The sequence below is a fragment of the Apteryx mantelli genome, chromosome 30 (genome assembly GCF_036417845.1).
Source record: "Apteryx mantelli isolate bAptMan1 chromosome 30, bAptMan1.hap1, whole genome shotgun sequence".
Taxonomy (NCBI): domain Eukaryota; kingdom Metazoa; phylum Chordata; class Aves; order Apterygiformes; family Apterygidae; genus Apteryx; species Apteryx mantelli.
The window spans coordinates 739,574-767,233 of NC_090007.1; the positions used below are offsets into that span (position 1 = coordinate 739,574).

The following is a 27,660-nucleotide window of genomic DNA, read 5'->3' on the forward strand; positions in this document are numbered from 1 at the left end:
CGCCTCAAAAAAGGCAATATTTTTGCGAATGCGAAGGATTTATAGCACAAATAAGAAGTAAAATCGCTTTAAAATGCAACTTTTTAAGAGAAAGGTGTGAATCGGAAAAAAGACTTCTCGCCCTGATCTAAAAAAAATAAATTAATAGAGGTTTAAATACTGCTTCGGGAGAGCTAAGTTTCGTGCTCGCTTCGGCAGCACATATACTAAAATTGGAACGATACAGAGAAGATTAGCATGGCCCCTGCGCAAGGATGACACGCAAATTCGTGAAGCGTTCCATATTTTTTCGGACCGGCTGCAGCCCCCCCAGGTGCCATTTTTGGTCCCGGTTTTGCCCCTTGCAGGAGGCCACAACCTGCCTCTGGCCCGGCTGGGGACAGGGGCAGCCGCGTCTGCACCCTCAGGGGGTGATAGGTGGGTGCTCGAGTCTGGGGCAAGCACCGCTGTGTGCCACAGGTGTGGGTGCACGTGGCACCGCAGCTATTGGGTGCTCCTGTGCACCGTGGTCGTGGGTGCATGTGGCACTGCAGCCGTGGGTGCTCCTGTGCACCGTGGTCGTGGGTGCACATGGCACCGCAGCCGTGGGTGCACCACAGCCCCATGCAGCTCCCCGGGGTGCCCGTGCTGCTGTGGGTGCCCCCCCCCAGGCGAAGGGCCGCTAGAGACAGCATCTTTGACTGGGGGGGTGCCCTGCCCAGAGGGGCCCGTGGCCACGCGGTGGGAGCTGGCTGGGCTCCTGTGGGGCAGCTTGTCCTGGGCACAAGAACCCTCAGGTTGGGCCACAAAGGTGGAGCCCGGCCAGGCTGGGCACCACGCGGGGAGCCGTGGCTCCGGGGCAGGACGGGCCTCGGCGAGGGAGCTTCGCACCTCTCTCAGGCCATGCTCAGACACCCCCCCCCCCCCCCCCCCCAGTCCTCCTTGCCCCAGTTCCACCTTAACGGCCACAAGCTCCCCCACTGGTACAGGCAGAGCCCTGGGTGCAGCCTGCGAAACTGCCCAGTTTAGGAGTGGCCGGTTCCTCATTCCGGCGTCATTGCTTGGTTACATCACGCAAAGCAGGGCCGGATCCTGCCGAGCACCGCGGGACAGGCAAGAGGGTGCAGGGCCGTGCCGGCACACCGCAAGGCTGCACGCGTGCTGCCTGGCTCAGCCCTGGCGCCCCCGAGCCCCCCCAGTGCGGCCCCGGATGGAGCATCCCTGCGGCATGCAGCAGGATGCCCCCAGGGCTCAGCACCCCGGAGCAGCCGGGGAGGGCAGCCACGGCGGCTCCACTTCACATGGACGGACCTGGGGTGCCTCCTCCCGCCCCAGCAGCCCCGTGGGGGAGGTACGTGGCCCCCCGCGCGGCGGAGACAGGTCCCGCAGGTCGAGGGAGCAGCCAGGGGCCCCAAGCCCTCAGTGGTCCCCCGGGTCCCCCTGCTTGGGGCTGGTTCCCCGACGGAGCCGGCTGGCAAGATGGGGGCGCCCAGCCACAGGCACAGAGGGGCTCACCCCAGCCCCATGCCGGGGGCATCCGCAGAGGGAGAGGAAGAGGCAGGAGCCCTACGTGGAGGGTGGGAGAAGAGTCCCGGGGGGCAGGACCCTCTGCCACTGCCCAGCCCCGCTCCCTGCCCAGCCCCTGCCCAGGGAGCGCCCCGTGGTGAGGAAGATCCTGGTCGACCTTCGGCCTCTCCTGGAGGCCACACAGCTCGCCGGGAGCGGAGGAGAAGGGAGCTGCAGGGCCCGGAGCATCCCCAGCGCTGGCAGCCCCCCGGCATGGGGCAGGGGACCGTGCCAGCTGCTCCGTGCCCGCGCCGAGGCACCGGGCACCGGGCCACCCCGCTGCCTCCTGCCGCAGCCCAGCCCGGAGCCCGCGGCCCCTTTGCTGCAATGCCACGGGCAGGGAGCCACCGGGCACCAGAGCCCAGCAGGGGCAGCCCGAGGTGGGTCCCAGCGTCGTCCCTGAGCCCTTGGAGTGACCGCCGGGCCCCGGCAGTGCCACAGAGCCGTGCAGGAAAACCAGCCTGATCCCAGGGCCCTGCTGCATATCTTTATTTAACTCACTATTTTACACCAGCCCCTTCCCTAGCAGAAAGCAGACGGGTCCCAGGGCCAGCCCCGGCATCCGGCTGCGCTGAGCCGACCGGCGCCCGGACATCCCTTCCCAGGGGAGCGGGCAGGATGCGGCCAGGCCCCCCCATGCAGCTCCAGGGCTTGCCGGCAGCCCTGGTCCCCAGCGTGGTGCCTCAGACCACGCTCTCCTGGCAGCTCTCGTCCTCCAGGAGCCGCATCAGCCTCCCCGCGGGGCCGGGTGCCGGTGCCAGGGCCAGGTCCCCGCCGGGGTCCTCGTCACTCTGCTCCCTGGCGAAGTGCACGAACACCTGCGGGATGGGAAGGGGACGGTGGTGACGGGGCAGCGCCTGCGGCCCCATCCCTGCCCGCTGCTCCGCTCCGCGGCCCCGGCGCACCTGGTCGAGGGTGGTCTGGGACACGGAGTAGTCCTCGATGTGGCAGGGGCCGCGCTGGGCCGCCAGGACGCCGAAGATGCTGGCCAGGGAGCAGGCGCGGGAGGGCAGCTGGTACTGCAGCAGCCCGCCGTGCCGCTCCTTGAGCACGACGCCGGGGAAGGAGCGCTGCATGAGGCTCTCCACCGGCGCCAGCGCCGGCCCGGGGCCGCCCACCCGCACCACCACCGTGTAGCCGTCCCCGAACCTGGCGTGGGAAGAGCGGGGGCAGCGCTGGAGAGGCTCTTCCAGCCCCGCTGCTGCCCCGGCAGGGCTGGCTCCCCCTCGCCGCCGGAGCCGGCCCCGAGCCCCCGTCCCGGGTTACCGGTTCTTGAGGTGCTGGACGCTCCCCAGGCAGCGAAACCGGCCGTTCACCATGATGGCCATCCGGGTGCACAGCGCCTCGCACTCCTCCATGCTGCCGGCAGGGCAGGCGTGAGGCCCCCGCGCTGCGGCGGCCGGGCAGGGGACCCTCCGCGCTGCGGGACCCAGGCGCGCGGGCGACCTTACCTGTGCGACGTGAGCACCACGGACCTGCCCTCCTTGATGACGCTGAGGATGCAATCCCAGAGGAAGCGCCGGGCGCGCGGGTCCATCCCCGTCGTGGGCTCATCCTGCAAGGGCAGCATGGTGATGCCGGGTGGAAGCGGGGCCAGGACCCCCCACCCCCCCGAAGCCGCTGGCCCCCCGGCCCCACACTGACCAGGAAGACGACGGGCGGGCAGCCGATGAGGGCGATGGCCGTGGAGAGCTTGCGCTTGTTGCCCCCGCTGTACTTGCCGGCGGGCCGGTCCGCGTGCGGCCCCAGCCCCAGCTTGGCGATGCCCCACTGAGCCACCTGGGAGAGGAGCGCCGCGGGGCTGAGCACCGTGGGGCTGAGCGCGGGGGTCCCGGGGCTCCCGGCCGCGCGCCTACCCCCGGCGTCTCCTCCTCCGGGACCCCGCGCAGGCGGCTGTAAAACTCCAGGTGCTCGCGGCCCGTGAGCAGGTCTGTGACGGCGTCGAACTGGGGGCAGTAGCCCATGTTCTGGTGGACGGCCTGCAGGTCGGCGAGCACGCTGCGGGGCGCGGGAAGGGGTGAGCGCCGCGCGGGGCGAGGGCCGGCCCCGGCCCCTCCGCAAGCCCCCGTCCCGCTCACCTGTGCCCTTTCAGCCAGGCCTCCCCCAGCGTCACCTCCGTGTCCCCCGTCAGCATCTTGAAGGTGGACGTCTTCCCGGCACCGTTCACCCCCAGGAGCCCGAAACACTGCGCGGGACGGATGCGGTTAACGGCAAAACCCATCGGCGCCTGCACCCGGCCGGGGAGCACATCCCGGCCCCTCACCTCCCCGGGGGGGATGGCCACGCAGAGCCGGTCCACCGCTGGCGCTTTCCTCCGCCGGTACACCTGGAGCAGGGAGAGAGGGTTACGGCAGATCCCCGGCTCTTGGGGACCCCATTTCCCGCTGGCACGTGCCAGGGGCTTGCGGGAGAGGGGCTGCACCGGGGGACGCCGCTGCAGCTGGAGCGGCGCAGGCGGGCGGAGGATTCCCGCTGCTCGAGTTGCAGGGGAAGGAGAGAGCGTTTCCCGCAGGAAGAGCTGCCCCAGGTGCAGCCCCGGACGGGGCAGGGCCTGCCCCCGCCGCTCACCTTGGTCAGGTCCCTGAGCACCAGGACGTCGGTGGGGCGCAGCGTGCCGCCCACCTTGGCGCGCTCCCGGGCCACGTCCTCGTCCTCCTCGCCCAGCGAGGGCAGATGCAGAGCCTGCGGCCTGCGGGCGACAGCGGCAGGGAGCTTTCCAGGACGGCGGTCCGTCGGGGCCAGCGGCCGGCCCCGCGCGGCCCCCCCCTCACCTGAGCCGCAGGAAGAAGCGGTATTGCACCAGGAGGGTGAAGAGGAAGAAGATGACGCCCTGAATGGCCATGGCAAACATGTTCTTCCCTGCCAGATCCCAGCACAGGGGGGACACGAACCGCTTGTCCCCTGCGAGCGGCGAAGAGGAGGGAAAAGGGACTTTAGGAGCGGGGGGGACGCAGCGGGGAGCACCCTGGGGGCAGCAGCCCCCGGGACTCACCAAACCTCTCGAAGGCATCAGCCATCGCCTGGTTCTTCACCATGTCGATGAGGCCTCGGCCCAGGCAGAAGTGCGGGAAGACGAGGAAAACTTTCTTCAGGATGCGGTTGATGTCGTTGAGCTTCTGCCGGGACAGCAGGCAAAGGCAGCGTCAGGGGAGAGACGGTGGGACAAGCTCTGGGGGCAGCCCGGGGCTCACCTGGTCCACAAAGAGCTCCAGCACGAAGGTGGCCACGCTGCCGTTGATGCCAATGAAGAGGTTGATGCAGGTCAGGGCAACGTAGGCTGTGCTGGGGATGCTGAAGACGAAGGAGGCCGGGTACATCAAGGGCGTGATGGACCAGCTGGAGGGAGAGGAAAATGGGGCTGACCAAAACACACCCCGCGTCTGGGGACATGGCAGGGCCACCTGGGAACTGGCCCCGCAGAGCCCCCGGACCCGAGCGCTGCTCCCACCCAGCCCCCCCAGCCCCCTGCGTCCCCCCAGCCCTTCCCTGGGCTCAGCCCCACGGGTGGCTCCACCAGCCCTTCACCCATAGAGCAGCAGCAGCAGGACCAGGGAGGGCAGGTTGGCTGAGGACACGTAGGACTTCTGCTGGAAGCAGAGGAAGATGAGGATGACCAGCAGCGCGGGCACCAGGTAGTTGCACTGTGGGCACAAAGCAGCGAGGAGGGGGGGTCATGAACGGGGTCTGGCCCCCAGAAGCCGCCCGCCTGCCCCGGCGCGGCCCCAGCCCCATCTCGCACCATGTCCCAAGCGAAGTTGCCCAGCCAGTAGGTCACGGGCTTCATGCCGCTGACGAACTGCAAGTGCTTGGCCTTGCTGACCCGCTCCTCGATGAGGAAGAGCACGAAGCTGGCCGGGACGAAGGACATGGCGAAGATCACGCAGATGGAGACCAGCACGTCCACCGAGGTGGCCATCCTGCCGTGGAGGGGAGAGGGTCAGTCGGCGGCAGGGGCCCCCCCCCCAGGACCGCCGGGACCCCCCACTCACAGGGCGGCCTCCGAGAGCTGCTCCTTGGTGAGGTTGAGGGGGTGGTTGGTGGCTGTGATGCCGTAGCGCGCCGGGTCGGCCCCCGCCGGCAGCCTGGCCCGCAGCAGCCCGTTGCTGGCCACGTTGAGGAAGGACACCACGGCGTGCCAGCCCTTGTTGTTGAACCAGACCTGCGGCCCAGGGGAAGTCCTGCAGCGCCCTGAGCCAGGCTCACCCCCCCGGGGCTCGGGCAGGGGGGCCCAGCTGCAGCCAGCTCCCCTCCGCCTTGGCCCGCAGCACCCTGCTCTGCTCCCGGAGCCGGGAACGAGGCCCAGGCATCCTGGCTCACAGGAGCTGCTAGACCCAACCCCGTCTCAAGCCGGGCTCCATCCCGTCCTGGCCATTGTAACCACGGGAAGGGGACCCAGGCGTCCGGGCGCTCGCTGCCTGCCAGCCATGGGGCCCTCCTGGACCCACGCGCAGGACCTGACCCCTGCCGGGATGCTCGGCCCCGGGGCCGGGACTCACCTTGATGTTCTTGCGAGCGTCCAAGCCCTCGAGGAAGCGGTTGAGGTTGCCCAGCAGCCGGTCAGCAGGGCTCCCCTGGGGGCAGACGCGAGGGGGTGAGGAGTGGGCTCGCCCCAAGAGCCCTCCCGCTGCCCGGCCGCCCGGCGCAGACCCCCAGCCGTACCGGGGTGACGTTGAACAGTGCCCGGAGCTCCAGGACCGCCCTGTCCACCTCCTCCGCCGACGGCAGGACTTGGGAGCTGCGGGCGCCCAGCGAAAAGCCGCCGTACCTGGGTGTGCAGGGGAGAACTGAACATTTCCAACTGCGCCACCGTTCCCCGCTGCCACCTGCTGCCCAAACCCAGCCCTGACACCGCGGTGATGGTGCACACCAAAGAGCCAAGGTCGCCCATACGATGCCTCTGCCCGGAGACTCCGCGCGCTCCACCTGAGCACGCGCCCACGGCCCGACCCCACGCGGGACCCAGGCGTCCTGCCTCCCAGCCTGCGCAGAACAAGACCCCGATCTCCCGCTGGACTCACCTGTGCTCATTCACCCACTTCTTGCTTTTCAGCCTGAAAGAAGCAGGGCGAGGGAGGAAACACCAGCGAGGAGACGTTAGACCAACCCCTGCTGCCCACCCCGGGGTGGGGGGGGCCCTGCGCTGCGTCCCCGGGGCCGTGGGACGGGGCGCTGGGAGCGCGGGCGCCCTGCGCTCACCCCTGGCGGATGATCTGGGGGTAGGTTTTCACCAGGTAGTCGGAGATGTTCCTGCCCGTCAGGTTCTGGAGGACGTCGCCCGTGCCCCTTTGCACCTGGTGGGGGGACGGACAGACGGGCCGGATGGATGCGCAGCCCCCGGGCCTCCCTGGGGCCATCGCCCGCCCCGTGCACGGGGGCGGCAGGGGTTACCTGGGGCGGCGGGAGCCCCCCGGCCGCGTCCGGGCAGTCGGGCAGCATCCTGTGAGCCCCCGGCGCGCTGCACCGGCAGGAGGGCGACGGCTCGGCCGGCGTCCAGTTCCCGCGCTGCAGCGCTGCCAGCAGGGCCGGGGACGCCGGGGGAACGGAGAAGCCGCCGGGGTGGGAGGCTGGCGGGCATGGCCCCGTCCTGGTCCCGGGCACCGTGGGGAGAGAGACCCCCCCCCCGTGAGGAGCCTGGCACGGCCCAGGGGCCTCGCAGGTCCCCCCCATCCCTGCGATCCCGCCGCGAAGGTGCCGTAGCATCGCACAGGCGGCACCGTGGGAGCAGCTTGGGAAGGGCCCCCAGGGAAAACGCTGCCCCTCTCCGTGCCAGGACGAGGGGTGCAGGCTGGGGGGCAGGACAGGAGAGGGGGGTCTGGCCACGGCCGCTCTGCGGGAGCCAGGCGTGAGGCCGGGGTCCGAGCCCCCCGCGCCGCCCCGTCACTCACTCCTCCCCGGCGTCCTTCATGCACTTGGTGCCGAAGCCCGGCTCGGCCAGGAGCGCGCCCAGGAGCCGAGCCGAGTCGGGGTCCCCCGGGGCGTCGTCGCTGCAAGGACGGAGCAGGGCAGTGAGAGGGGGCAGCGGGGCCGGGGGCAGCGGGGCCGGGGGCAGCGGGGGCCGGGCGGCACTCCTGGGGGGACCCACCTGAGGAAGGTGAACTGCTGCCCGTACATCCAGGGCTCCAGGCGCAGCGGCGGGTACTTCCCGAAGGGCGGCACGATGAGGCTGAAGAGCAGCGCGATGCAGACGAAGACGGCCGGCAGGACGATCTGCGGGGGGGCAGCAGGAGGTTGGGGGGGCAGGGTCTGCTCTGCTCCCCCCCCCCCCAGCCCGGCGTGGCCCCCCGGACCGCGGCGCCGGCCCCTCCACGGTACCTGCGCGAAGAAGCCCCGGGTGCTGCGCCGGGCGTGCAGCAGCCGCTTGATGAAGAGCGCGCGGAGCTGCTGGCGGGTGAGCGCCCAGCCCGTCACCCGGCGGGACCCCCGGCCGGCCGCGCCGCGCAGCAGGTCCGTCTCCCGCGGCTCCTCCGCTGCGAGGGCAGAGATGGCTCCTTGCTCCGGCTGCCAGCGCCAGCCCGGGGCTGAGCCGGGTGGCGAGGGCAGGGGCTCACGCGGGCAGCGGGACGGCCGCGGGCGGTTTGCTCACGGCGGTGTCCTCACGTCCCCGTTGGGGACACCCCCAGCCCACCCCAGCTCCTACCTCTCCTGGCTCCTCGGACTCAGAGTAAAGGAGAGAGGAAAGAAGTGTTACAGCCGCGCCAGACGCGCCCGCGCAGCAGCGGTTAGGTGAAGGGGGAGCCCAGGGCGGAGCAGACGCTGCAGACTATTGCAGACCCTCCCCGAATTCCCACTGCTGCCCCCACGCCAGCTCTCTCCAACCCCAAGAGACAGTGCCCGGACACGTTCCCAGGATTTCACACCCCATCCCAACCCCTGCTCAGGGCCATGCACCCCCAGACCAGCCACCAGCCCTGCTCCCCTCCCTTCCCAAGCCCCCAGAGCTGTCCCAAGGCTGGTGGCAGCCGAGATGCTGATGCTGCTGGAGTTTCCTGGACCACATGCCAGGTCTGATGCCATGCACAGCCCTGGCGCGGCCAGAGGGATCCAACGGAAGGGATGGGCCAGTCGGGGGGGCTCAGCACCCGCCTGGCCCCACTTACCCAGCTCGTCATCGGCTGCTTCCACGTCCCCGTCCTTGCTGGGGATGGCTTCTCTCCCCGGCCGGGAGGCTCTCCTGATGCCTGACGAAACAGGGTGCAGAGCGCCAGGATGGGATGGAGGCCACAGCCGGGGACATGTCCCTGCACCCAAGGGTGCTCCTGGCAGGGTCCCCAGCCCCGGGGAGGGCAGGGGCGGCGCTGGACGCTGCGTGCTCCCATGCAGAGCACAGGGACACCAGCTCCCAGACACCGTGGTCCCTGCTCCAGCATCTCCCCGCACTGCCAAGTGTCCCCCCTGCTCCCCATCCTGCACCCCGGTGTCCTGAAGCTCAGCTCTAGCTGGGGCGACACGTTTTACCTGCCACGTCGACGTCCACCCCCGTGTCCTCGGCCACCTTCAGAAAGATCTGAGAGAGATGGGGCATTAAACACGGCCACGAGTGCCCACCACCCTGGCAAGGCAGAGCCCCGAGGCTGCAGGCTGCCCCAGACCAGCGCAGGGCAGATGTTCGGTGGCCAGGGACACCCTGGAAGCCTTGGCAAAGCCCAAGGTCACCAGCCCAAGGTCACCAGCTCCTCCAGCCCCAGCAGCCGTCCCCGGGTACCTCTTCCAGGGTGGTGTCGGAGATGCCGTAGCTGGAGATGCCCAGCTCCCCCAGGCGGGCGTCCAGCTCCCGGAAGAGCTCCACGAACGCCCCATCCTTGGCGCCGCTGTAGGGCAGGACGAAGAGCAGCTCATGTCCGATATCTTCCACCAGCCGGGAGCCCGGGACCAGCTTCTGGATCAGAGCCGAGAGCTGGGGCACATCTGGGGGGACAGGGAGGGCTGGGAACCTGGGGCTGGTGCCGGGGTCCGGCACAGGAGCCGGCGCTGTGCCCTGCACCCGGGCCTGGGGGTCCTGGGGGCTTTGCAGGGGGCAGGGGAGGACGGAGCTGCTCTGGGAGCGCAGCCCCAAGCCCGCAGCGGGGCAGGACGCAGGGGCGAGAGGCACCCGTGAACCCCCCGGGGGAGCACCCGGCAGGGTCGCCCCGGGATGAGGGCGCGAGGGAGGAACAGGCTCCTCACCCACGGCGCTGGCCTCGCTGTCCCGCTCGCTGCCCAGGCCCGTGTCGCTGCTGCGCTCCGAGTCGCTGTTGTCCTGCGGGAGAGGGCGGCCGGAGCGCGGGATGCTGCGGCAGGGTCGGATACCCGGAGGGACCGGCCACCCCTCGGCTGGCGCTTGGCGCTGGGGGACCCACCTTTCTGGCGGAGCCGGGAACGCTGCCGGCGCTGCCGCCCGGCTCGACCCGCTGCCGCTTCACCAGGGTGAGGTAGTAGCCGGTGCCCAGCCTGGCCTTGAGGAAGAGGGGGGACCCGCAGCAGCAGAGCCGGCCCTGCGAGATGATGGCGATGCGGTCGCCCAGCAGGTCCGCCTCGTCCATGTAGTGGGTGGAGAGGATGATGGTGCGGCCTGGGGGCAGAGCGCGCGCTGCCTCGGGCTGCCTCGTCGCCCGGCACCCGGACCCCCCCCCGGATGCCTCCCCGCGGCTCGCAGCCCCCAGGCCCTGCCTCCGTTTCCCCAGGGCTGGGGATACGGGATACGGGCACAGAGGGGGAAGAGGAGTCCCCGGCCCCCCGGCCCCGACCTTTGCGGTACTTGAGCAGCAGCTCCCAGATGCTGCGGCGGGAGTAGGGGTCGACGCCGGCCGTGGGCTCGTCCAGGATGACCACCTTGGAGCCGCCCACGAAGGCGATGGCCACGGAGAGCTTCCGCTGCATCCCGCCTGCAGGGCCGGAGGGAGGGTGTTGGGGGCGGCCGGGGACGCGGGAGCCGCCGCTCGGCCCCGGTGCGCCCCTGCTGCCCCCCGCACGCACCTGAGAGGCTCTTGGTCTGCTCCCGGCGCTTGTGGGGCAGCCCCGTGTCCCGGATCAGCTGCTCCATCTCCGCCTTCACCTGCTCCTCCGACAGCCCCTTGAGCCGCCCGTAGAACCAGATGTGCTCCTCCACCGTCAGGCTGCGGCGGGCAGCGGCTGAGCTCCTGCCACCGGCCACCGCTGCCCACCCGGACGCCGGGGCCCGGCCCCCGCCCGCCCCCGCCCCGGCCCCTGCCTACATGTTGAAGAGCACGTTGTGCTGGGGGCACATGCCCATGGTTTTCCGGATGCTGTCGATGTCGGAGCGGATGTCCCAGCCCAGGATATAGGCGGTGCCGGAGGTGGGGGGCATGAGGCCGGTGAGGATGGACCTGCAGGTGGGACCATGGGAAAGGGGAGCGCAGGGGAAGCAGGACTCATTCGTGGTGGCCAGCGTCCCCCATCCTATACGGGGTGCCTGGAGCTTATCCTTGGGGGTTGGGGCAGGGGGACAGTCACGCGCCAAAGCTGGGGCAGATCCGGGCTCAGGTCCCATCTCCAGGAGCACAGCCCGGCCCCGGGGCGCCAGCGGTCCCTCCCGCGCCTGGCACCCCCAGCCCACGGGCTCACATGGTGGTGGTCTTGCCGGCCCCGTTGTGGCCCAGGAAGGAGGTGATCTGCCCCTCGTAGAAGTCCAGGCTCAGCCCGTTGACGGCCACTCGGCTGCTGCTGCGGTAAATCTTCACCAAGTTGCGGATGGAGACTCCCGGCTGGAGCTGGGCTGGTGGCTCCTCCACCAGCACTGGAAGCCACCGGAGGGTCACGGTCGCGGGGCTGGTGCCCTTGCAGTGGGGCAAAGCCCCAGCATCCCGGCGGGAGCACCCGAGCCCAGCTCCAGCGCTCCAGCCGCGAGGCTCCGGGGGTGGCACGGGGCAGGAGCTCACCTTGGGATGCAGCCAGGGGGCTGGTGGGGTACGGGGGGTGCCTGGCCGAGGACTCCTCGCCGCACCAGTAGCTCCTCAGGAAGGGGAAATTCCAGGGCTTGGGGATCCCGTACTGACCTGCAGCACGGACAGGGTTGGGAGCGCCGGGCTGAGCGGGGCCAGGGCCGAGACGGGGGCCGCGGGGCTGCGCTCACCTGGGAAGACGCCCTCGACGTACCAGGTGGCCAGGCCGTAGAGGCCGGCGTCCAGCAGCAGCAGAGCCATGGCCGTGGCGAAGTTGTAGGGGTCGCCGGGCACGGGGCTGGCGCCCAGGTTGTGCCACTGGATGCCAACCCCCTGCTCCTCGTAGAGCGAGAAGTACTCGCAGCCGAAGCCGAAGGCCACCGGCGACAGGAGGCTCTGGCGGCGGCAAGCACGGCGGCGTGGGTGGAAAGCCCGGCCCCGGGGCAGGAGGGGGATCCCGCACCCCGAACCCTGCACCGGGCACCCGCAGGGCAGCCGGGGCTGCTCACCATGAGGACGCGGAGCGGGAAGGTGATGTGGTCGCGCCAGGCCACGCACAGCACGTAGGGCAGGTAGAAGGAGAAGTAGATGATGCCACCGCAAGCCGAGGCCAGGTTGGCGCGGAGGAAGAAGGTGCTGATGAGGAAGCACTGGCAGATGGTGGCCACCGAGAAGGTGCCGAGGAAGAGGAAGATCACGGCGGGATTGCTGTAGGGCAGGATGTTCCCCAGCTGCAAAACAAGGGAGGTTGGAGCCCGCAGAGCCCCCCCACGCTGGCTGCCAGCCCCCCGTGCTCCCCACGTCACCCTGGCTCTGTCCCCCATGCCCGGCTCTGCAACGTGCCTTGAGGATGAGGACGAGAAAGGCCGAGCTGAGGAGGAAGGGGATGAAGCTGCTGAGGAACCAGCTGAGCCAGAGGATCCCGCTGCTCAGCCCCATGGTCTTCATGGTCTCCTTGAGACGCGCCTCCTTCTCGTGCACCACCCCCTTGATGATCATGGCCACGGAGTAGATCCAGGCCAGCGTCATGAAGAGGGGCAGCGAGCGGTTCAGGACCCGCAGGAACCTGCGGGAGACAGCGGCGGCCCTTACCATCCCCGGCCCGACACCCGCCGGCCGGGGACACGGCGGGCCGGGGACCCCCCGCTGCCCACTCACGCGTCGTCCACGTAGCAGGGGTAGGGCATTTGCTGGAGGTACACGCCGGTGCGCGGGGCGCCCCCGGTCTGCACCCGCACCACCGCCTGCTCCACCAGGTCCTGCACGTAGACGAAGCCGCCCCACACGTAGCGCAGGTCGCTGAAGGGGTCGGCCGCCGGGCCCGGGTCCCAAAACCTGGGGGCAGAGCAGAGCGCTGGCGGGGGGGGGGGGACGCCCCCCAGCCCGGGCACGGGACGCGGGGATGGGCATCCCCCGACCTGTCCTTGATCTTGTTGGTCCTCGTGACGTCGTCGATGTCCATGCGGATCTTGTAGCGGACGTGGGGGGGCAGCGCCTGGGCCGTGGCGTTCGCGGGCGGCTCGAAGACCACGGCGGCCCAGAACTGCCGCTGCTCCAGCAGCTCCAAGGCCCTGGCCACCAGCTGCTCCTCGGTGGCCACCGCCTCGATCTTGTCCAGGCAGACGCACTGCAGGCGGGAGGGCAGGGCTGAGCGGGCGCTCGGGGAGCCAGCCAGCGCGGGGGCCAGGGGGGACACGCACCTCCATGAACTGCGCCAGCGTGCCCAGGACCCGGTCCGCTTCGGCGTACACCTGGTGCCAGGTGAGCCCGGGGCCCGGGGCCGGTCCGGCCAGGAACTCAGCCAGGGCCGACAGGTTCCAGGACGTGCCGTTGAGGAGCCCATCCAGGAGCTGGGCCGTCCCCGGGACCTGCAGCAGGTCCTGCATAAAAACGGGGGGAAAAGAGGGTTAAAGCAGCTCCCCCCGCAGCAGCCATCCATCCCTGGCCAGCTCCGAGCTGCACCCGCTGCACAGCCCGCCCGGAGCGCCCTGGCCCCGCAGCGCGGTCGGGACGCCCATCGCGCCGTCCCTGCTGGGAAGAGGCCCCCAGCCCGGGCTGGGGCCGGCTCCACGGGCACGACGCACCTGGAGGAGCTGCATCTCCAGGCTGCTGTTGAGGAAGGCGTAGATCTGGGGTGCCAGCTCCCGCCACGCGCCCCCCGCGTCCCGCAGCGCGGCCAGCTCCTGGAAGGTCCGGTTCACCTGGACGGGCCGGCGGGTGAGGCAGGACCGGGGGCACCTGCTCCCCCCGCAGCGCTCCCCGCGGCGCCCCGCTCACCTCGGCCATGACGCTGTCGGTGCCGGGACCCGGCGGCGTGTACAGGATCTTGCCCACGAAGAGGGGCTTGATGCCCCGCCAGAAGATCTGCAAAAGGGGGTTGGACTCCAGGCTCCGGATCAGCTCTTTGCAGAAGGGACCTGGCACGGGGGCAGAAATGAGCCCTCGGATGCTGCCCCCGCTGCCTCCCTGCTGGGGAGCCCGGCAAGCCCCTGCCCTGGCCCACGCGGCGCGGCACGGCGCGGCTCCGCTCACTGCTGGCGTTGCTGGGGGCCGCGGCTCTCTGCTCGGAGCTGTTGCGGTCCAGGAAGGCCTTGACGTCGTTGTCCTCGTACCAGTTGAGGGAGGGGATGCGGAGCCCGCCGCCCTCGGGGTGCCCGCAGGCGATGCGGGACAGGGCCCCGAGGGCGCCCGGGAGGGAGGCGCTGCCGTTGGGGGCCGCCAGCGCCCCGATCTCCCGCCGCAGCTCCGCGAAGCTGGTCATGGAGGAGACCTGGGGAGAGCAGGACGGGGAGCAGAGCGGGGCTGCGGGAGCCCCGCCGCAGGGCTGGGGACGCCCGGGGCAGCATGGCACTGCCGGGGACCCCCGGGGGGGGTGCGGGCGGGGGCAGCGGGGCAGCTACCTCCTGCAGCAGGGTCTCAGCGCCCTGCAGGACGGCGGCCAGGGCTCCCACAGCGTCGGCGACATCGTCCGCCTCTGAGCTCAGCCGCTCCTGCGAGGCGACACGACGGGGTGTCACGGCTCCTCCGCAGGGACCCGGTGAGTCTCTGAGCTCAGGCTTTCCAGGGCAGCAGCGGATCCACGTCCCCCCCCGTGCCCCCCAGCGCCCGAGGGGACTCACCGCAAAGAGCCGGGGGAAATCCACCTGGGAGAGGAAGGCGCGCTCCATGGCGCGGAGCGTGGGGCCGGGCAGGGCGCAGAGCTCTCGCTGCAGGTGCTCCGAGGATGCGGCGTCGCCCACCTCCAGGAAGCCGGCCAGCTCCGAGGCGTTGCAGACCACGGCCTTCAGCGGGACGCGGGTGCCCGCGAGGGAGAGCTGGGGCCGGCAGGAGAGGGCGGTGAGGCAAGGGAGCCCCGCGCCGCCCGCACCCGCCAGCCGCCTGGGCGGCGCGCTCCCTACTCACGACGCGCGGGCTGAGCCGAGCCCCCAGCAGCTCGTCCACCAGCGCCGGCGGCAGGGACGCGTTGGCGCGCAGGAACCGGGCGAAGCTCTCCTCCTCCCTCAGGTAGCCCCTCACGGGCAGGGCTGGCGGGGCGGGAGCGGGGGGTCAGCGCGCAGGGGCCGCACTCGCCCCCGGGCGCCCGCCCGGCCCGGCCCCGGCGCTCACCCCTCCGCAGAGCCGCGCTGCCCCGGAGCCGGCGCAGGGCGTTCAGGAGCCGGCCCAAGCTGCGCGGGAGCTGCTTCCCCTGGGCGCGGAGCAGCACCTGCCGGGCGTCCGCCAGCAGGCGGGAGAGGCTGCGGGAAGAGGCTGGCAGTGAGACGGGGTCCCACCGGCCCCCGCGTGCCCCCCGGCGCCCGCCACTCACATGGAGCTGTCGAAGTTCCCCACCACGCCGGGGGCCTCGCCCGCCGTCGGGTAGCGGAAGCAGGGGTTGTTCATGTTGCAGATGATGCCCTGGATCCAGGGCAGCGTCCCGGCCGACGGCAGGGCCTTGTTGGGGAAGTGGCCTGCCGAGAGAGGGGGAGACGGGTCCCGGAGGGGCAGCAGGGAGCCCCCGGGGCCCCACGCGCCCCTGAGTGGGGAGAGCCCAGCGCGCCCCAGCCCGCGTCCGCCTCCTCACGCCTGTCACCCCCCGCACCACCCAGGCCCTGCCGGGTCCCGCAGGGCTCCAGCGCGAGGGGCAGCACCCGGGCCACGGGGGCCCCTTGCAGCCCGGCACCGGTGGGTCCAAGGGGGCTGGCGCTGGCGCGGGCGCTCACACTCATGCTGCTTGAACGGCGGGTGGGACTGTCGCACGGAGATCAAGATGAAGAAGAGGAAGAGGGGCCACAGGAGCTCAATGGCCAGCTGGATCTGGAGGGGGAGACCCGCGGTCGGGGCAGAGGGGACGGGAGGGTTCCCCTCTCCATCGGCACCCAGGGCTCTGCCTGGCCCCCGGCGGCTCTTCAGGAGCCCCCCAGTGCGGGCGCCCATCTCACCCTCTGCCTCCGCCGGTAGGTGAAGTTCTTCCAGAGCAGCAGCCCCAGCTGGGTGCCCACGGCCATGGCGGGGGCGCAGGGCTGGCGCTCGGCTCCAGCTGCGGGGAAGAGAGCGGCAGGGTCAGCGCGAGCCCTCGGCCCGCAGAGCCCAACGGCCCCGGCCCGGAGGCCGAGCCCCGCGGATCCGCCGTCGGGCTGCCTGAGACAGGTTGGGCCTGACTCGGGGCTCGCATGCAGGAAAGGGCACAAGCGCCCGGCTGAGCTCCCCAGGGCCCCGCAGCGCCGGCAGGGAGGAACCGGCACCACATTCCTGCCCGCAAAGCTCCTTTCCACACCAAAGCCTTCAAATCTTAGCCTTTTGTAAACCAAAAGCAGCAAAATAGGGCACAAACTCTAAAAAATCCCTTTCAGGTCAGCGTTGCTTCAGGAACAATGAACCAGATTCACGTATGATGCCGATCACGCAACAGCCGCCCACGTCCCCCAAGCAAATCCGATCCTGGCTGAAGGAATGGGATATGATCCCTAGGGACCAGCCACGGCTCTGGGAGAGCTGGGCAGCCCTGGGGCCTGCCCGTGCCTCGGTTTCCCCATCCGAGGGATGGGGGCGGACACTGCTCCTCCTTTGCAAAGCTCCTCCGGGTCTGGGAGGTGACGCTAACGCAACTGCTTTCTCGTGTTACTTTTTCAGCTCCTGGCAGATCCTGCCTACGGGATGGCTGGAAGCAGAGGCAGGAAGGAGCAGCAAGGAGACGATGCCCAGGGTGCCACCGGGCCCTGACACCCCGTTGCGAGGCGCTGCAGGACCAGCTTCTCCCGGCCCCAGGGCTCAGGACCAAACCAAATCTTTCCGGTGAAAAAACAGACCAAGCACCTCCCTCCTCAGTGCCCAGGCTCACCTTTCCCTCCGCTCCCCTCCGGGAGCAGGAAACCCCGTGGTCACGCCCAGCCCTGCGTCCTGGACGCCGCAGCCGGGTGCTGGGCGACGGCGCAGGCGAGCGGCTGCGCAGCCGGGCTCTGCCCCGCGAGGCCGGGCACCGGCTGGAGCCGAGCGGCAGGGCAGGGTCCCGCAGCCCCTGCTTCCGGCACTAATCCGCAAGGATCCTCACGAGGAAATCCTGCTAGTCAGCCTGCAGGGGCTGACATAAGTGGCGCTAAAGCGGGGCTGTGCGGGAGGATTTCTCCGCAGGGGCCACAGGCTATTGAGGGGGCTTTGGCATCCCCCCGGCACCCCACCGCAGGGAGGGAGAGCGGCGAGGGCGGCCCGGGCATCAGCTGCTGGGACATGGGTGACACTGGTGGAGGAGGCAGCCAGGAACCGGGCAGCACCCAGCCCTGACTGGGCGCAGGACGCTGCCGGTGTCTCCCACGGCCAGGAAGGACCCTCTGGCCAGTTCTGCATCACCCGAGCTTGGGAAGGCAGCGAGTCCTTTCCCATTCTTTTTGCAGAAGGAAAAACAGACAAAAGACTTGGTATTGCTAAAGGCGAAAGCCAAGCAGCCTTCCAAGGGAGAAATTGTGCTGAGGATCCCTCTGTACACGCTACAGGAGGCAAATACACCATGTTACTGATCACCGCCAGCCTGTCTCCTGGCCTCAGGGGAAAACAGGGACAAGGGTCTGCCCCACGGAGCTGAGCGCCGGGGTGAAACCGAGGGACGGCGGGCAGTGGCGGCAGCCCCGGGCTGCCAGCTGGCCTTGGCAGGGATGCGGGAAAGCCCAGCTCTCCCCCTCCGGTATCGGAGCTGTGTCCGAGACCCCAGAGCCAGAGCTCAGGTGTGTTGTGTCCATCAGCAATTCATGCTGGCTCCTTTCCAGCGCATTTCTGTTTTCTGACCTGGCCTCCTCTATAGCTGCGAGGGCTGGAAATGCAAATACATAATTAATGACCGCAGGGACTCCTGCATCTGCCTGGGCGCTGCCTCTCCACCCCCAGCTGCAAGCAGGGAGCACAGGAGCACCCTGGCCCTCGTCCCCCGGCCCCTCAGCACCCGCCACCCCAGCCCTTGCTTGGCGGGAGCCAGGCGCAGGTGCAAAAGGCACCGCGGCTTTTCAGCTGAACAGTCACTTGGCAGCCAGGAAGTTGCAGACTTGGGTTGTCAAAAGCAGCGCGTCTTTATTAACCGTTCAGCCTTGCCACTGCTCCCACGAGCGCTGGCAGGGAGCTCTGCGTAGGGCAGAGTACGGAGCGACGGGGAGGACGCACGCAACGTGGGAATGCCCCCCCGGGACCCAGGCACAGACCAGCACCAGGGCGCTGGCACCCTGGGGAAAGGACATCACGCCTCGCACGCACGTCTTTCTGCAGGAGAGCCTGGGAGCCGGGCGCAGAGGAAAGGGTTACTGTAAGCCGGGATTTACACAGAAAGTGAGTGGCAGCCGGGCATGGCTGCACGCAGGGCTCCAGCATGGCTCTGCCGGCAGAGCTGCCCTTGCTCCTCGCGGTCCCTTCGCAAAGTTGCGCACATCAGAGCAAATCCTGCCCCTCAGCTCCCACCAGGCTGGGCTCCCCAGCGCCCCGGCCGGGCGCGGGTGGCTTGGGCCCTCGAGGTGGGGGACGGTTCCCCCACCCCCAGTCTGCACAGAAACAGCCCCCACTCAGGCTCTCCTCATGCTTGGCGATGCTTTGCCCACCCGGTGCAAGCCCTAACCCTGCCAACAGCCTCGGGGAGGCCTGGAGGGGCGCCCCGAGCCCCTGGGTGGGTGCCCAGGGGGACAGTGGCACCGGAGCCCCCCAGGCCCACCCAGCCCTCACCACCCAGCACAGGATGCTGCAGCCTGGGCAAGGGCAGCATGCCGGGTACCCCGTTCCGGAAGCACGGAGCAGCCAAGCAGCGGCACCGGGACCCCCTCGCAGCTGGGGCCCCCCCTTCAGCCCGGGGACCCCGTCTGGATGGGACCCTTTCTGAGAGACCCTCCCAGCTGGGGATCTCTGGAGTTGGGCACCCTTTACCCGGACACCCCCAGCTGGGGTCCCCCTGGAGTCTGGGGACCCCCTCCCGGATGGGGATCACCCCCCGGGCGCCCCCCCCCCCGCGGGTTTCCCCTCCCGTTACCTGCTCACTCCATCACCGCGCGGCCCCTTTAAGGGGACCCCGCCACCGGCTCTGCCGCCGGCTCCGCCGCGGTTCACCGCGCAGGCCACGCCCCCCGCCTTCGGCCACGCCCCCTTCCTCTGCGGTCACGCCCCCTCCGCCCGGCTCTGGCTACAAAGTAGCCGCGGGCGTGACGTCATAGGAAGTGGCTCTTAAAGGGGCCCGCGCGACTCGGGGCAGGTGGGGTCAGAGAGGGGCAGGGGCAGGGGCAGGGGCAGGGGCAGGGGCAGGGGCAGGGGCAGGGGCAGGGGCAGGGGCAGGGGCAGGGGCAGGGGCTCGGGCTCGGGCTCGGGCTCTCTGCAGAGCCCTTTGGGGCAGCCAAGGCACCCCCCCCCCGGGGGGTGCAGGACCTGGCACCCTGGGGAGCCACCTGGGTGCCCTGGGGGTTGGCAGGGCTGTAGTGGGGTGCCCGGAGCTCTGCCCACTCCCTACTGCCCAGGGCCAGGGCCAGGTCCCCCACCCTGTGCCACTGCTTCAGGCTTCATCTCAAGTCACACAGCCGCGCGGAGACATTCTGCGATCGAGGCCATCCCCTCCCAGGTTTTGTTGCAACCTGTTGTTCCCAGCCTGCTGACAGCCGAATTCCCTTGTTGTTATGTACGATCTATTACACGATGTATTACACGTTTCTTATGATCTCCACTTATACCCAATTAGGCAAGCACACCTTTCCCTTGGAGAGGCCAGCAACAGCTCTGGGGAGGTTACAAAACACAGAAAATATCTGAGTCATGCTGCTACCGGCAGGGAGAGCTGGGCCTGGACTGTACTTGGAGCCTGGTGAATCACTTAAGCTTAATAATGCAATAGGATGCCGAAGTAGTGAGCTATTAAGGAAAAAAGAATAAAGCAAAGCTGAGCCCTTTCGTTTTTTTTTTTTTTAAACCAATGACAGGCTAAAAGGCTGTGGATTGAGAGAGAGGATGGCGGTGGAGCCAGCATTTCCAGCAGCAATGCCAGCCGACCCACTCCGGCCTTGGCCACATGCCACGAAGGAGCTCAGCTCCCTGAAACCCAGTGTCTCACCTGGAAAGGTGGGGCACAGCTGGGTGCCGGGCACCTCGGCTGCCCTTCCTCCCCGAAAGGGAGTGCGCAGCCGCAGCTGGAGCAGCCAGGGTGGCGGGACCAAGGGCCACAGCTCCGATGCGGCATTTGGGGTTCCTCGCACAGGCAATGAGCCACCCTGAGGCCGATTCCCATAAAAGCAGGGGTGGGGAGTCCCGGCAGATCCCAGCCCAGCATGGGAGACGGGGCAGGGCAGGCACCGAGGGGGCTTTGTGTCGTGCGGGTTTCCCTTAGCTGCGCTCAGGAAAGCGGGTGGCGACGCGTAATGCCGACCCCCGGGAAGGGCCCGCACCAAGGGCCCGGCCCCGCAGCATCGCCTCCCCGGCCCCGACGCAGCAGCCCGGCCGCCCTGCGCTTCAGAAGTGGCTCCAAGCCTCTGCTCTGGAGCCAGGCGTCACAGAGGTCCCGGCACAGCTCGTCCTTTCTGGAAGCTTTTTATTGCCTACATTACAAAATATTACACAGCTTCACAGTTTAGTCAGAAGAAAGTTCTCAGCTCCCGTTTAGAGGGCAGCAGCCGCCCGTGCCTGGCAGGGACAGGCAGCAGCTCGGCCCCGCACGGGGGAAGCCACGGTCTCAGAGCGCGGTGCTGCTGGGCCTCGCAGCCCCCGGCTCGACGAGCCCCCTCCACGAGGTGTTCAGGCGGGAGCCTGGGCCTGAAATACCGGCACGACACGAGCAGCATACGCTAGAAAACGTTTCCTGTTTAAGTTAATTTAAACAGCAAAAGGCTTTCGCTATAAGAGCATCTGTATTAAAAACACATGATTTGAAGAAACCTACTGCCACAGCAAGAGGCTGTGCAAACGCACCAGCATCCCCCAGCCCCACGCGCCACCAAGGAAGCTCATGCATCGCCCCGCAGCTGCACGGTCCATCAGACTCCTCTGCAGCGTGGGGCCATGGACGAGTCCACGGAAATGTTCACGGCTTAACGAGTTACTGCTCATCAGCAGAGCCACGGTCATTGTCCATGTGCAGGTTCCCAGCCCCCCCCGCCACTGCGGAGGCAGCTCTGCGGACCCAAAACCACAGAGAGCGGAGGCGGAAGGAGGCACGCAGCCCAGGACTGTTTTCAGTAGAGATTGAAGCATTAGAAACTTGGTCCCTAAGAGTTCTCAAAAAAAACACATTTCCAGCTTTGCTTTCTTTCTAGAGAATTACATGAGAGCAGCCTACTAAGAGCTTCACTGTTGGCATTAAAGAAACCACACACACACACACACGCGCGCGCGTGCGCGCAGGAAAATCATGCCTGATCCCTGCGATGAGCTCTCAGGAGCAGGAGGAGATGCTGAGGCACAGCAGAGCTGGGGGGCAGAGCTCACCCGCCGCCTCTGCCGTCTCCCGGCCGTGATCTCCTGGACGCACCCAGCCGACCTGTGCGGGAACGTCCCCGAGAGCACAGCCTCGGACAAACCCTGCTCGCACACGTGGCAGCAGCAGCACTTTTTACTTTACCCGAGGCCACACGGCCAGCTGCGTCCCCCTAATTGCCAAGGGCATCCGGGCACTGTCACACCAGAAGAGCTGCAGGGGCTGTTCAGTGGATGCTGGGTTGAAACACATCATCTTGACTGCGTAAGAAAAGATACCGTCCACTCCACAGCACTTGAGCATCTGCCTCCTTCCAGCTGCAAGCTCCCAGCTGGACTTGGGAGAGTCATGATTCCCAAGGGCTGTAAGAAACGGCCACTCTCTTCTCTAGAAACAGGGTCTTCATTTCTTTGCTCAGAAAAATAGATTCATTAAAAAAGAGCTATAAAAAGAGGGAAGGATGAAAGGAGAGCTACTGGAATGTTGCTGGCAGTGGGGTCTGTACACAAGATGGCACAGGACGGGGCTGGGGACGATGGCGTCCCGCTCAGTAGCTCTCCTCCTCAAGGTAGTAGTGGTACCCAGGTGGGTCCATGCTCTGGTCGCAGGTGGCATTGGCCACATCGCTCTGGTTGCCCTGGGGGCAGTACTTGGGGTCATAAATCTGGCGGCCCAAGCCAAAGACCTGGCCACTCTGGTTGGCCCCCTGGTTGGAGCCCATCTGCAGGGACATGGAAGAGTTGTCACACTTGTCCAGGCCCATCTTGGCGTCGTAGATGTGCCTCCTGGTGCCGGGAGCAGTCATGCCCACCTGGAGGGAAAGGACGGAGCAGGGCTTGGAGGTGTCCCTCCCTCCCACCGCCCAGCCACGGGATGGTCCTGGACCCCGGGCACCCCAGCTCACCTGGCTGGCACACTTGTTGGTGCCCATCTGGAGGCTGATGGTGGAGTGGTCCATGGGTGGCAGGATCTGGTTCTTGGGATCGTAGAGGTGCCTCCTGGTGCCATAGGCCGTCATGCCGGACTGGCTGGCGCATTTGTTGGTGCCCATCTGGAGCAAAGGGGTCCAGTGGGAACTGAGCTCCTGCTGCTGAGGCCAGCCCACCCCATGGCCCAGCACCAGCTCCTCCTTCCCCATCCTTCCCCTCCCAGGCCCAGCTTTCTAGGGCTCTTGAGTGCCAGGGCTTGGACGTGGAGCCAAGATGGTCCCAGTTCCCAAGGACATTCAGGGCATCTCAAGCCTCTGATCCCCCCAGTCATGTGCGGGGCCACCAGCACGGATGCTGGGGGTGTAATAAAATGGGGCGCTCCCTCGGCCCAAGCCTTGACGCCCCCAGCCCCGCACGGAGCACGCGCCGGGCAGCCCACCTGCAGCCCGATCACACACTGCCCGGCCTTCATCTTGGCCTCATCAAAGTTCCTCTGCTGCTTCTCCGAGTACTTGACGCCGATGTCCACGCCGCTCTGGATCCCCTTGGTCTTGGCCTGCCAGAGAGGGGTGGTGATGAAGGACAGGGCTCTCACACTGCTGAGCATCGTCCTCAGCTGCAGCGCCACGGGGCATCGCGCATGCCACCCCCAAATCAACACAGAGCGAGCGGCAGGACCGGTGGCAGGATGCTACCCTGGGCCCTCCAGCTGTGCCCGAGGTGACCGCACCGTCCGCCGGAGCAGCCGGTTAGGGCACCTCCCGCACCCGCGCGGCCTGCGCCCAGGCACTCACCATGCCCGCCAGCGCCAGCAGCGACACCTGCACCTGCGTCATGTTCCCGCTCTCAAAGAGGTCGTTGGCTTCGAAGAGGTCCACCGGGTTCATGCCGTAGCTGGTCATGGCTTTGATGAAGTTGGAGAGGTTCTCGAGCTGGCGGCGGGGAGGGCAGAGAGGGGTCAGGGGCGGCAGGCGGGGGCGGCCGCAGCGGGGAGGGCTCCGCGGCAGCCGGCCCAGCCCGGGGCGCTGCCCGCACCTACCTGGTGCCAGTTCTGAGCCGAGCGGTTGATCTTCCTCACCGAGTTGGGCTGCAGCTTGTTCATGAGCCTGGAGGGGAAGAGCAGTGAGCAGGGCTGCAGCGGGGCAGGGGCAGCCCCGGCGGGGCTTGCATCGGCCACCCGCCCGGCCGGGAGCGGCGCAAACCAGGCAGCTCCAACCCGGCTGCCCCCAAATGAGCTCTGGGGTCTCAGCCGGGCAACCCGCTTGCTTCAGGCTTTGTTTCAGTGGAAGATTTCCAAGCTGCTCCAAAGGAGCATCATGCAAGAGGCCCTGCAGTGCCTCCTGCTCCCGCCCCTCGGCGGCACCACGGGCAGGTCTAAGCCCTGGGGAGGAGAGCCCAGGCTTCCCTTTGCGAGTGAAGCAGGGCGATTCCCACTGCTGCTCCCGGCTGGGAGCAGCCCCTGGGCGGCAGCGCCCGCCGTGGCCGCCGTGCTCAGGGCCCCTCCGCAAGCCGAGCCGCGGCCGCTCGCGGGAAGGGCTGGTTCCAGGCAGCTCGGCTCCTCGCTCGCCCGGGAGCCGGGTCAAGAGCCCTGCAAACAGCTGCCGCTAAGCGGAGAGGGAGCGGATTTTCCCCGTGGTCGCCCCTGCCAGCTGCGGAGCGACACCCCGCTGGGAGAAGGCCGGGCAGCCCTGGGAGCGGCTCCGCTGCTCGGCACCGCAGGCGGCTCTGTGGTGCTCCGGGATCGGAGCCCTCCTCCTGCCGCTGCTTCCCGGGCAGCTTCTGCGAGCCAGGGGGAACTGCCAGCTATTGCGGCTGCCAAAGAGGGCCTGGGAGAGGGACACGTCCCTCGGTCCAGCTGCAATGCTCCAGGACCTGCAGCTCCATGCGGAGCACAGGCACTTCGGGAGCGATTCCCTGCCAAGCACATCCTGCACAGAAACCCTTCGGCTCCCATCAGGCGAGGGCTCGGCTGCACCCGGCCTGCCTGGGAGAGGCTGGGGTTCCCGGAGGGGTCCGTCTCCCGCTTCCCGGCCCCCGCCACGCCAGGCCGGCCGAGCAGCCCGGGGCGAGGGCCGAGCTCGGCATCGCCCGGCGAGCGACTCACTCGCAGAGGATCACGCCGTCCTTCAGCCCCTTCTGGAAGTCGGGCCCGATCTGCTGCCCGGTGACGCTCTCGATCCACGTCCGCAGCTCGGCCTCCTTCTGCGGGTCGTACTTCTGGGCGAGCTGGGAGGGAAGGGGAGGGGGCAGGTCAGGCCCCAAACTGCCGCGAGGGGGGCAGCTCCCACCCCCCGGCAGAGCCCCAGGACAGCAGCCCCGTCCCACGCCGGCCCCCGCCACCGCGTCCTCGCAGGCAGCCGGTCCCCCCAGCCTGCCCCCGCAGCAGCGAGCGGATCCAGCATCCCTGCAGCACGCGGGAGGCCGTTCGGGCGGCCAAAGGGATATTCGATCGGCTACAACTTCCTGGCGCTGAGGAAACCCAGGTTTGGCAGCACCAAGAGCAGCCCTGCGAGAGGAGGGCGGGGAGGAAGGAAGGAACGAAGCAGCGGCCTCGGCGAGGGGTGGGCAGAGCCCGGCACCGGCGGGTCGGGCACCGCCAGCGCAGTCGGCTTTAAAGACGCTGCGTGACCCCATCACAGGGAGGGGATGGGCGCGATGCGGCGTCGGACCCCAGTGCCGGCACGGCCCGCATCCGGCGCGAGGCCCAGGGTGCGGCGCTGCGCACACGGAGGCCCAGAAACTTCTGAAACTTTCAGAGAGGAAGAGGAGGAACCACCTGCATGGGCCGAGGGAGGAAGAGGGCTCCCTCCGTCAGGCCCCGGGTTTCTCCCTGCTTGAATGGGGAAATCAGCCCCCGCGGGAGCCTGGCCGGGCGGAGGGGACAGCTTGCCTGCGGCCAGAGCCGATCGGAGAGCCAGGCAGCCTCTGGCAACGCTCATAAACCGCGAGCGGCTACGAACATGAGGGAGGAAGGGCTCCTCGTTAGAGCGCTGACCCTTTGATTACAGGCCAAGAACTGCTCTTCACTCAGCTACGAATTGTCCCGGCATGACCAGACTTCACGCCTGGTGATCCCAGCGGGACGGTCAAACCTGGCACCAGCAGGTTGGAGAAGGGAGAAATCCTTCGCCGTGCCCTCGGCCAGGGCTCTCAGCAGCCCCAGCCCCAGAGCCGGGCTTGGCAGGAGGCCACCGCCGGCCCTGAGCCCCTCGGAGCCGCCAGGGAGCGGGAGCTGGGCTGCGGGAGGCCGGCACCAGGCGCCGGAGCCGGCTGGACACCGGCACAAGGAGGACGTCCCCGGCGGGGACCTGCGGCTTCCTCGCCATGCGGCGATGCCGACGCCGCTCCCTCCCGCGGGGTCCAAACGCCCGCCCGGCGGATTCCTCGGTCACCGCGGCTATGCCAGGAATGCGAGCGCCTCCTCCCAAATGGAGACCAGCTGCCCAGGCCGGGAACATCGCTCAGCCCTTCCCCACGAGCAAAGGGGAACGGACCCTGCCGGGCCGGGGCTGCCCACTCCCAGCACCGTGGGAGATGCGGGGGGCAAACCCATCCCTGTTCAGGGTGGGAAGGGGAAGGCTCCAAGGCAGAGCCCGAATCCCCCCGCTCCCAGCCCTCTCCCCCAGCACGGAGCTGCCGTGCTGAACCAGCGCTGGCTGCGCCCTTCGCGCTGGGCTTGCGCGCGGCAGGGGATGCTCAGCTCTCGCGCCTGCGGGACCTGTGCCCGCGGGTGACGCCGGGCCTGTCGCACTTGTCCATTCATCCAAGCACAGATGGGAACCGCAGGGCCAGCTCTGACTGCGGCCCCCGCTGCAATCCTTGCCCGTGCCTCAGTTTCCCTCTCCTGCAACCCCGGGGATCCCCCTGCCACAAGGGGCCGTGCAGGAAGCCACGTGCCGGGGCCTGCCGGGCGCCTCGGCGGCTGCCCTTTGCCCTGCGCGCAGGGAGGGAGCGCCGAAAAGCCGCGGCAGAACCAGCCCCGGCGGCCCGGCAGCTCCGCGGCCGCCGACATCCCGCGGCGGCGGCGGCGGCACGGGAAACGCGGGGGTGCAAAGCCTTCCGCGTGCCTTTCGCAAGAGGCGAAGGGGCGAGAGGAGCCCCCGGGAGGGGCCGTTCCTCCCCGGGGAGCGACCGACGGCTCATCCGTCCGCCCCGGCGCCCCGTGCCCGGGACGCGCAGGGACCTGGGTGCAGGGAGCCGCCGGGGGGGGGGGACACAGGGCCTGTGTCTGCCCCCGCGCAGCCCCCCGCCGCAGCGGCGCCGGGGGGGGATCCCGCTGGCTGACGAGCAGATTTTGTGCTTCGTGAGCAGCGCGTGCAAACTTCTCCTTCCAGCCCGCTGCAAGCGCCGGGGCTTCCCCGGCGGGCGCGAAGGAGACAAATCCCCCGCAGCGCCGTCTCCGGGGGCCTGGGGAGGCGCCGCTGGTGTCACTGGTTCCCAGCCCGCGACGTCGGGACTGGCTGGCGTCTGGCTGAAGCAGACGGAAGCGTCGCGAGCCAGCGCCGAAGCGGGGCGGCGGGCGCCCCCCGCGCCGAGCCCGGGGCCACCGGAACCCCCGGGGGGCCGGGGAGGGAGAGCCGGGAAACGCCGCCCGGGCCCCGCGGGCACTGACTGCCCCGGCGCCTCGGCACGGGGACCCCCGGGCGCACCGGGACCCCCCGACTCTCCACCCCTGGGAGCACCGGGACCCTCCGGAGTCCCGGGACCCCCCCGCCCCGCTGTGCGCGCCCCGGTGCTCCCGGCTCACCCGGTTCTTGACCTCGGCGGAGAGGCCGTAGGACGGGCCCTTGTTGAACTGGGAGCTGCTCATGGCGCGGCGGGACGGGACGGACGCGACGGAACGGGACGGGACGGGACGGCAGCGGTGCGGAGCGGCGGCACCGGAGCGGGGGGGCAGCACCGGGCGGGGCGGGGCGGGGCGGGGCGGGGCGGGGCGGGTCTGGCCACACCCCCGCGCGCTGATTGGGCGAGGCCGAAATGCCCAAATAAGGGCAGGAGCCGGATCGCGGCGGGGGCGGAGGGGGAACCGCGCCCCGGGATCGGGACACCGCGGGGGGGGGGGTGCGCACCCGTGCACCCGTGTGCATGCACACACATGCACACCCACCTGCAGACACAGGTGTGCACGCCCGGCCGCAGCTGCACCCCTGCGTGCACGCACCCACGTGCATGCACACACACGCGTGCACATGCACAGGTGCCGATGTGTGCACATGCGCATGCCCACGTAGGGTCACACACTTGCACAGACATTTGCACACGCACACACAGGTACAGATATGCACACAGATGTGCACACACATGCACTCCTGTACACACGCATGTGTACACACTTGCATGTACACATACACATGTGCGCAAGATTACACTTATACAGACACATTTGTGCATACACATCTACATGCACATGTAC

The 27,660-nt window shown here is 69.0% G+C and overlaps 2 protein-coding genes and 1 non-coding gene across 3 annotated transcripts; 1 reads left to right on the forward strand and 2 right to left on the reverse strand.

Annotated features, from left to right (window-relative positions):
* The first annotated feature begins 182 nt into the window (after positions 1–182).
* On the forward strand, positions 183–289 carry LOC136994566 (U6 spliceosomal RNA). The gene has a single exon (XR_010886617.1). It is a non-coding gene; the product is annotated as a U6 spliceosomal RNA (small nuclear RNA).
* A 1,737-nt stretch (positions 290–2,026) lies between these two features.
* On the reverse strand, positions 2,027–18,916 carry ABCA7 (ATP binding cassette subfamily A member 7). Its single transcript, XM_067312698.1, has 51 exons — positions 18,898–18,916; positions 15,842–15,939; positions 15,623–15,716; positions 15,229–15,370; positions 15,030–15,157; positions 14,826–14,947; positions 14,543–14,737; positions 14,324–14,413; positions 13,956–14,193; positions 13,701–13,840; positions 13,508–13,624; positions 13,124–13,303; positions 12,842–13,050; positions 12,582–12,758; positions 12,267–12,489; positions 11,933–12,154; positions 11,615–11,819; positions 11,421–11,537; positions 11,107–11,278; positions 10,737–10,868; positions 10,498–10,637; positions 10,269–10,406; positions 9,882–10,093; positions 9,709–9,781; positions 9,248–9,450; positions 8,998–9,049; positions 8,643–8,702; positions 8,183–8,200; positions 7,858–8,012; positions 7,628–7,752; positions 7,431–7,529; positions 6,934–7,129; positions 6,742–6,836; positions 6,564–6,596; positions 6,205–6,310; positions 6,042–6,116; positions 5,535–5,704; positions 5,285–5,462; positions 5,071–5,186; positions 4,737–4,881; positions 4,538–4,661; positions 4,317–4,446; positions 4,114–4,234; positions 3,809–3,871; positions 3,624–3,730; positions 3,402–3,543; positions 3,190–3,324; positions 2,997–3,100; positions 2,812–2,904; positions 2,451–2,694; positions 2,027–2,363 (listed from the first exon to the last, which is right to left on the reverse strand). The coding sequence occupies exons 2-51, from the start codon at positions 15,905–15,907 to the stop codon at positions 2,229–2,231; spliced, it is 6,756 nt and encodes a 2,251-aa protein (XP_067168799.1). The 5' UTR covers positions 15,908–15,939; positions 18,898–18,916; the 3' UTR covers positions 2,027–2,228.
* A 1,503-nt stretch (positions 18,917–20,419) lies between these two features.
* On the reverse strand, positions 20,420–27,135 carry CNN2 (calponin 2). The gene is made up of 7 exons (XM_067312871.1): positions 26,995–27,135; positions 24,352–24,473; positions 23,287–23,353; positions 23,042–23,179; positions 22,687–22,803; positions 22,223–22,369; positions 20,420–22,129 (listed from the first exon to the last, which is right to left on the reverse strand). Exons 1-7 carry the CDS (start codon positions 27,055–27,057, stop codon positions 21,866–21,868), a joined length of 918 nt encoding a protein of 305 aa, XP_067168972.1. The 5' UTR covers positions 27,058–27,135; the 3' UTR covers positions 20,420–21,865.
* Between the last annotated feature and the right edge of the window lie 525 nt (positions 27,136–27,660).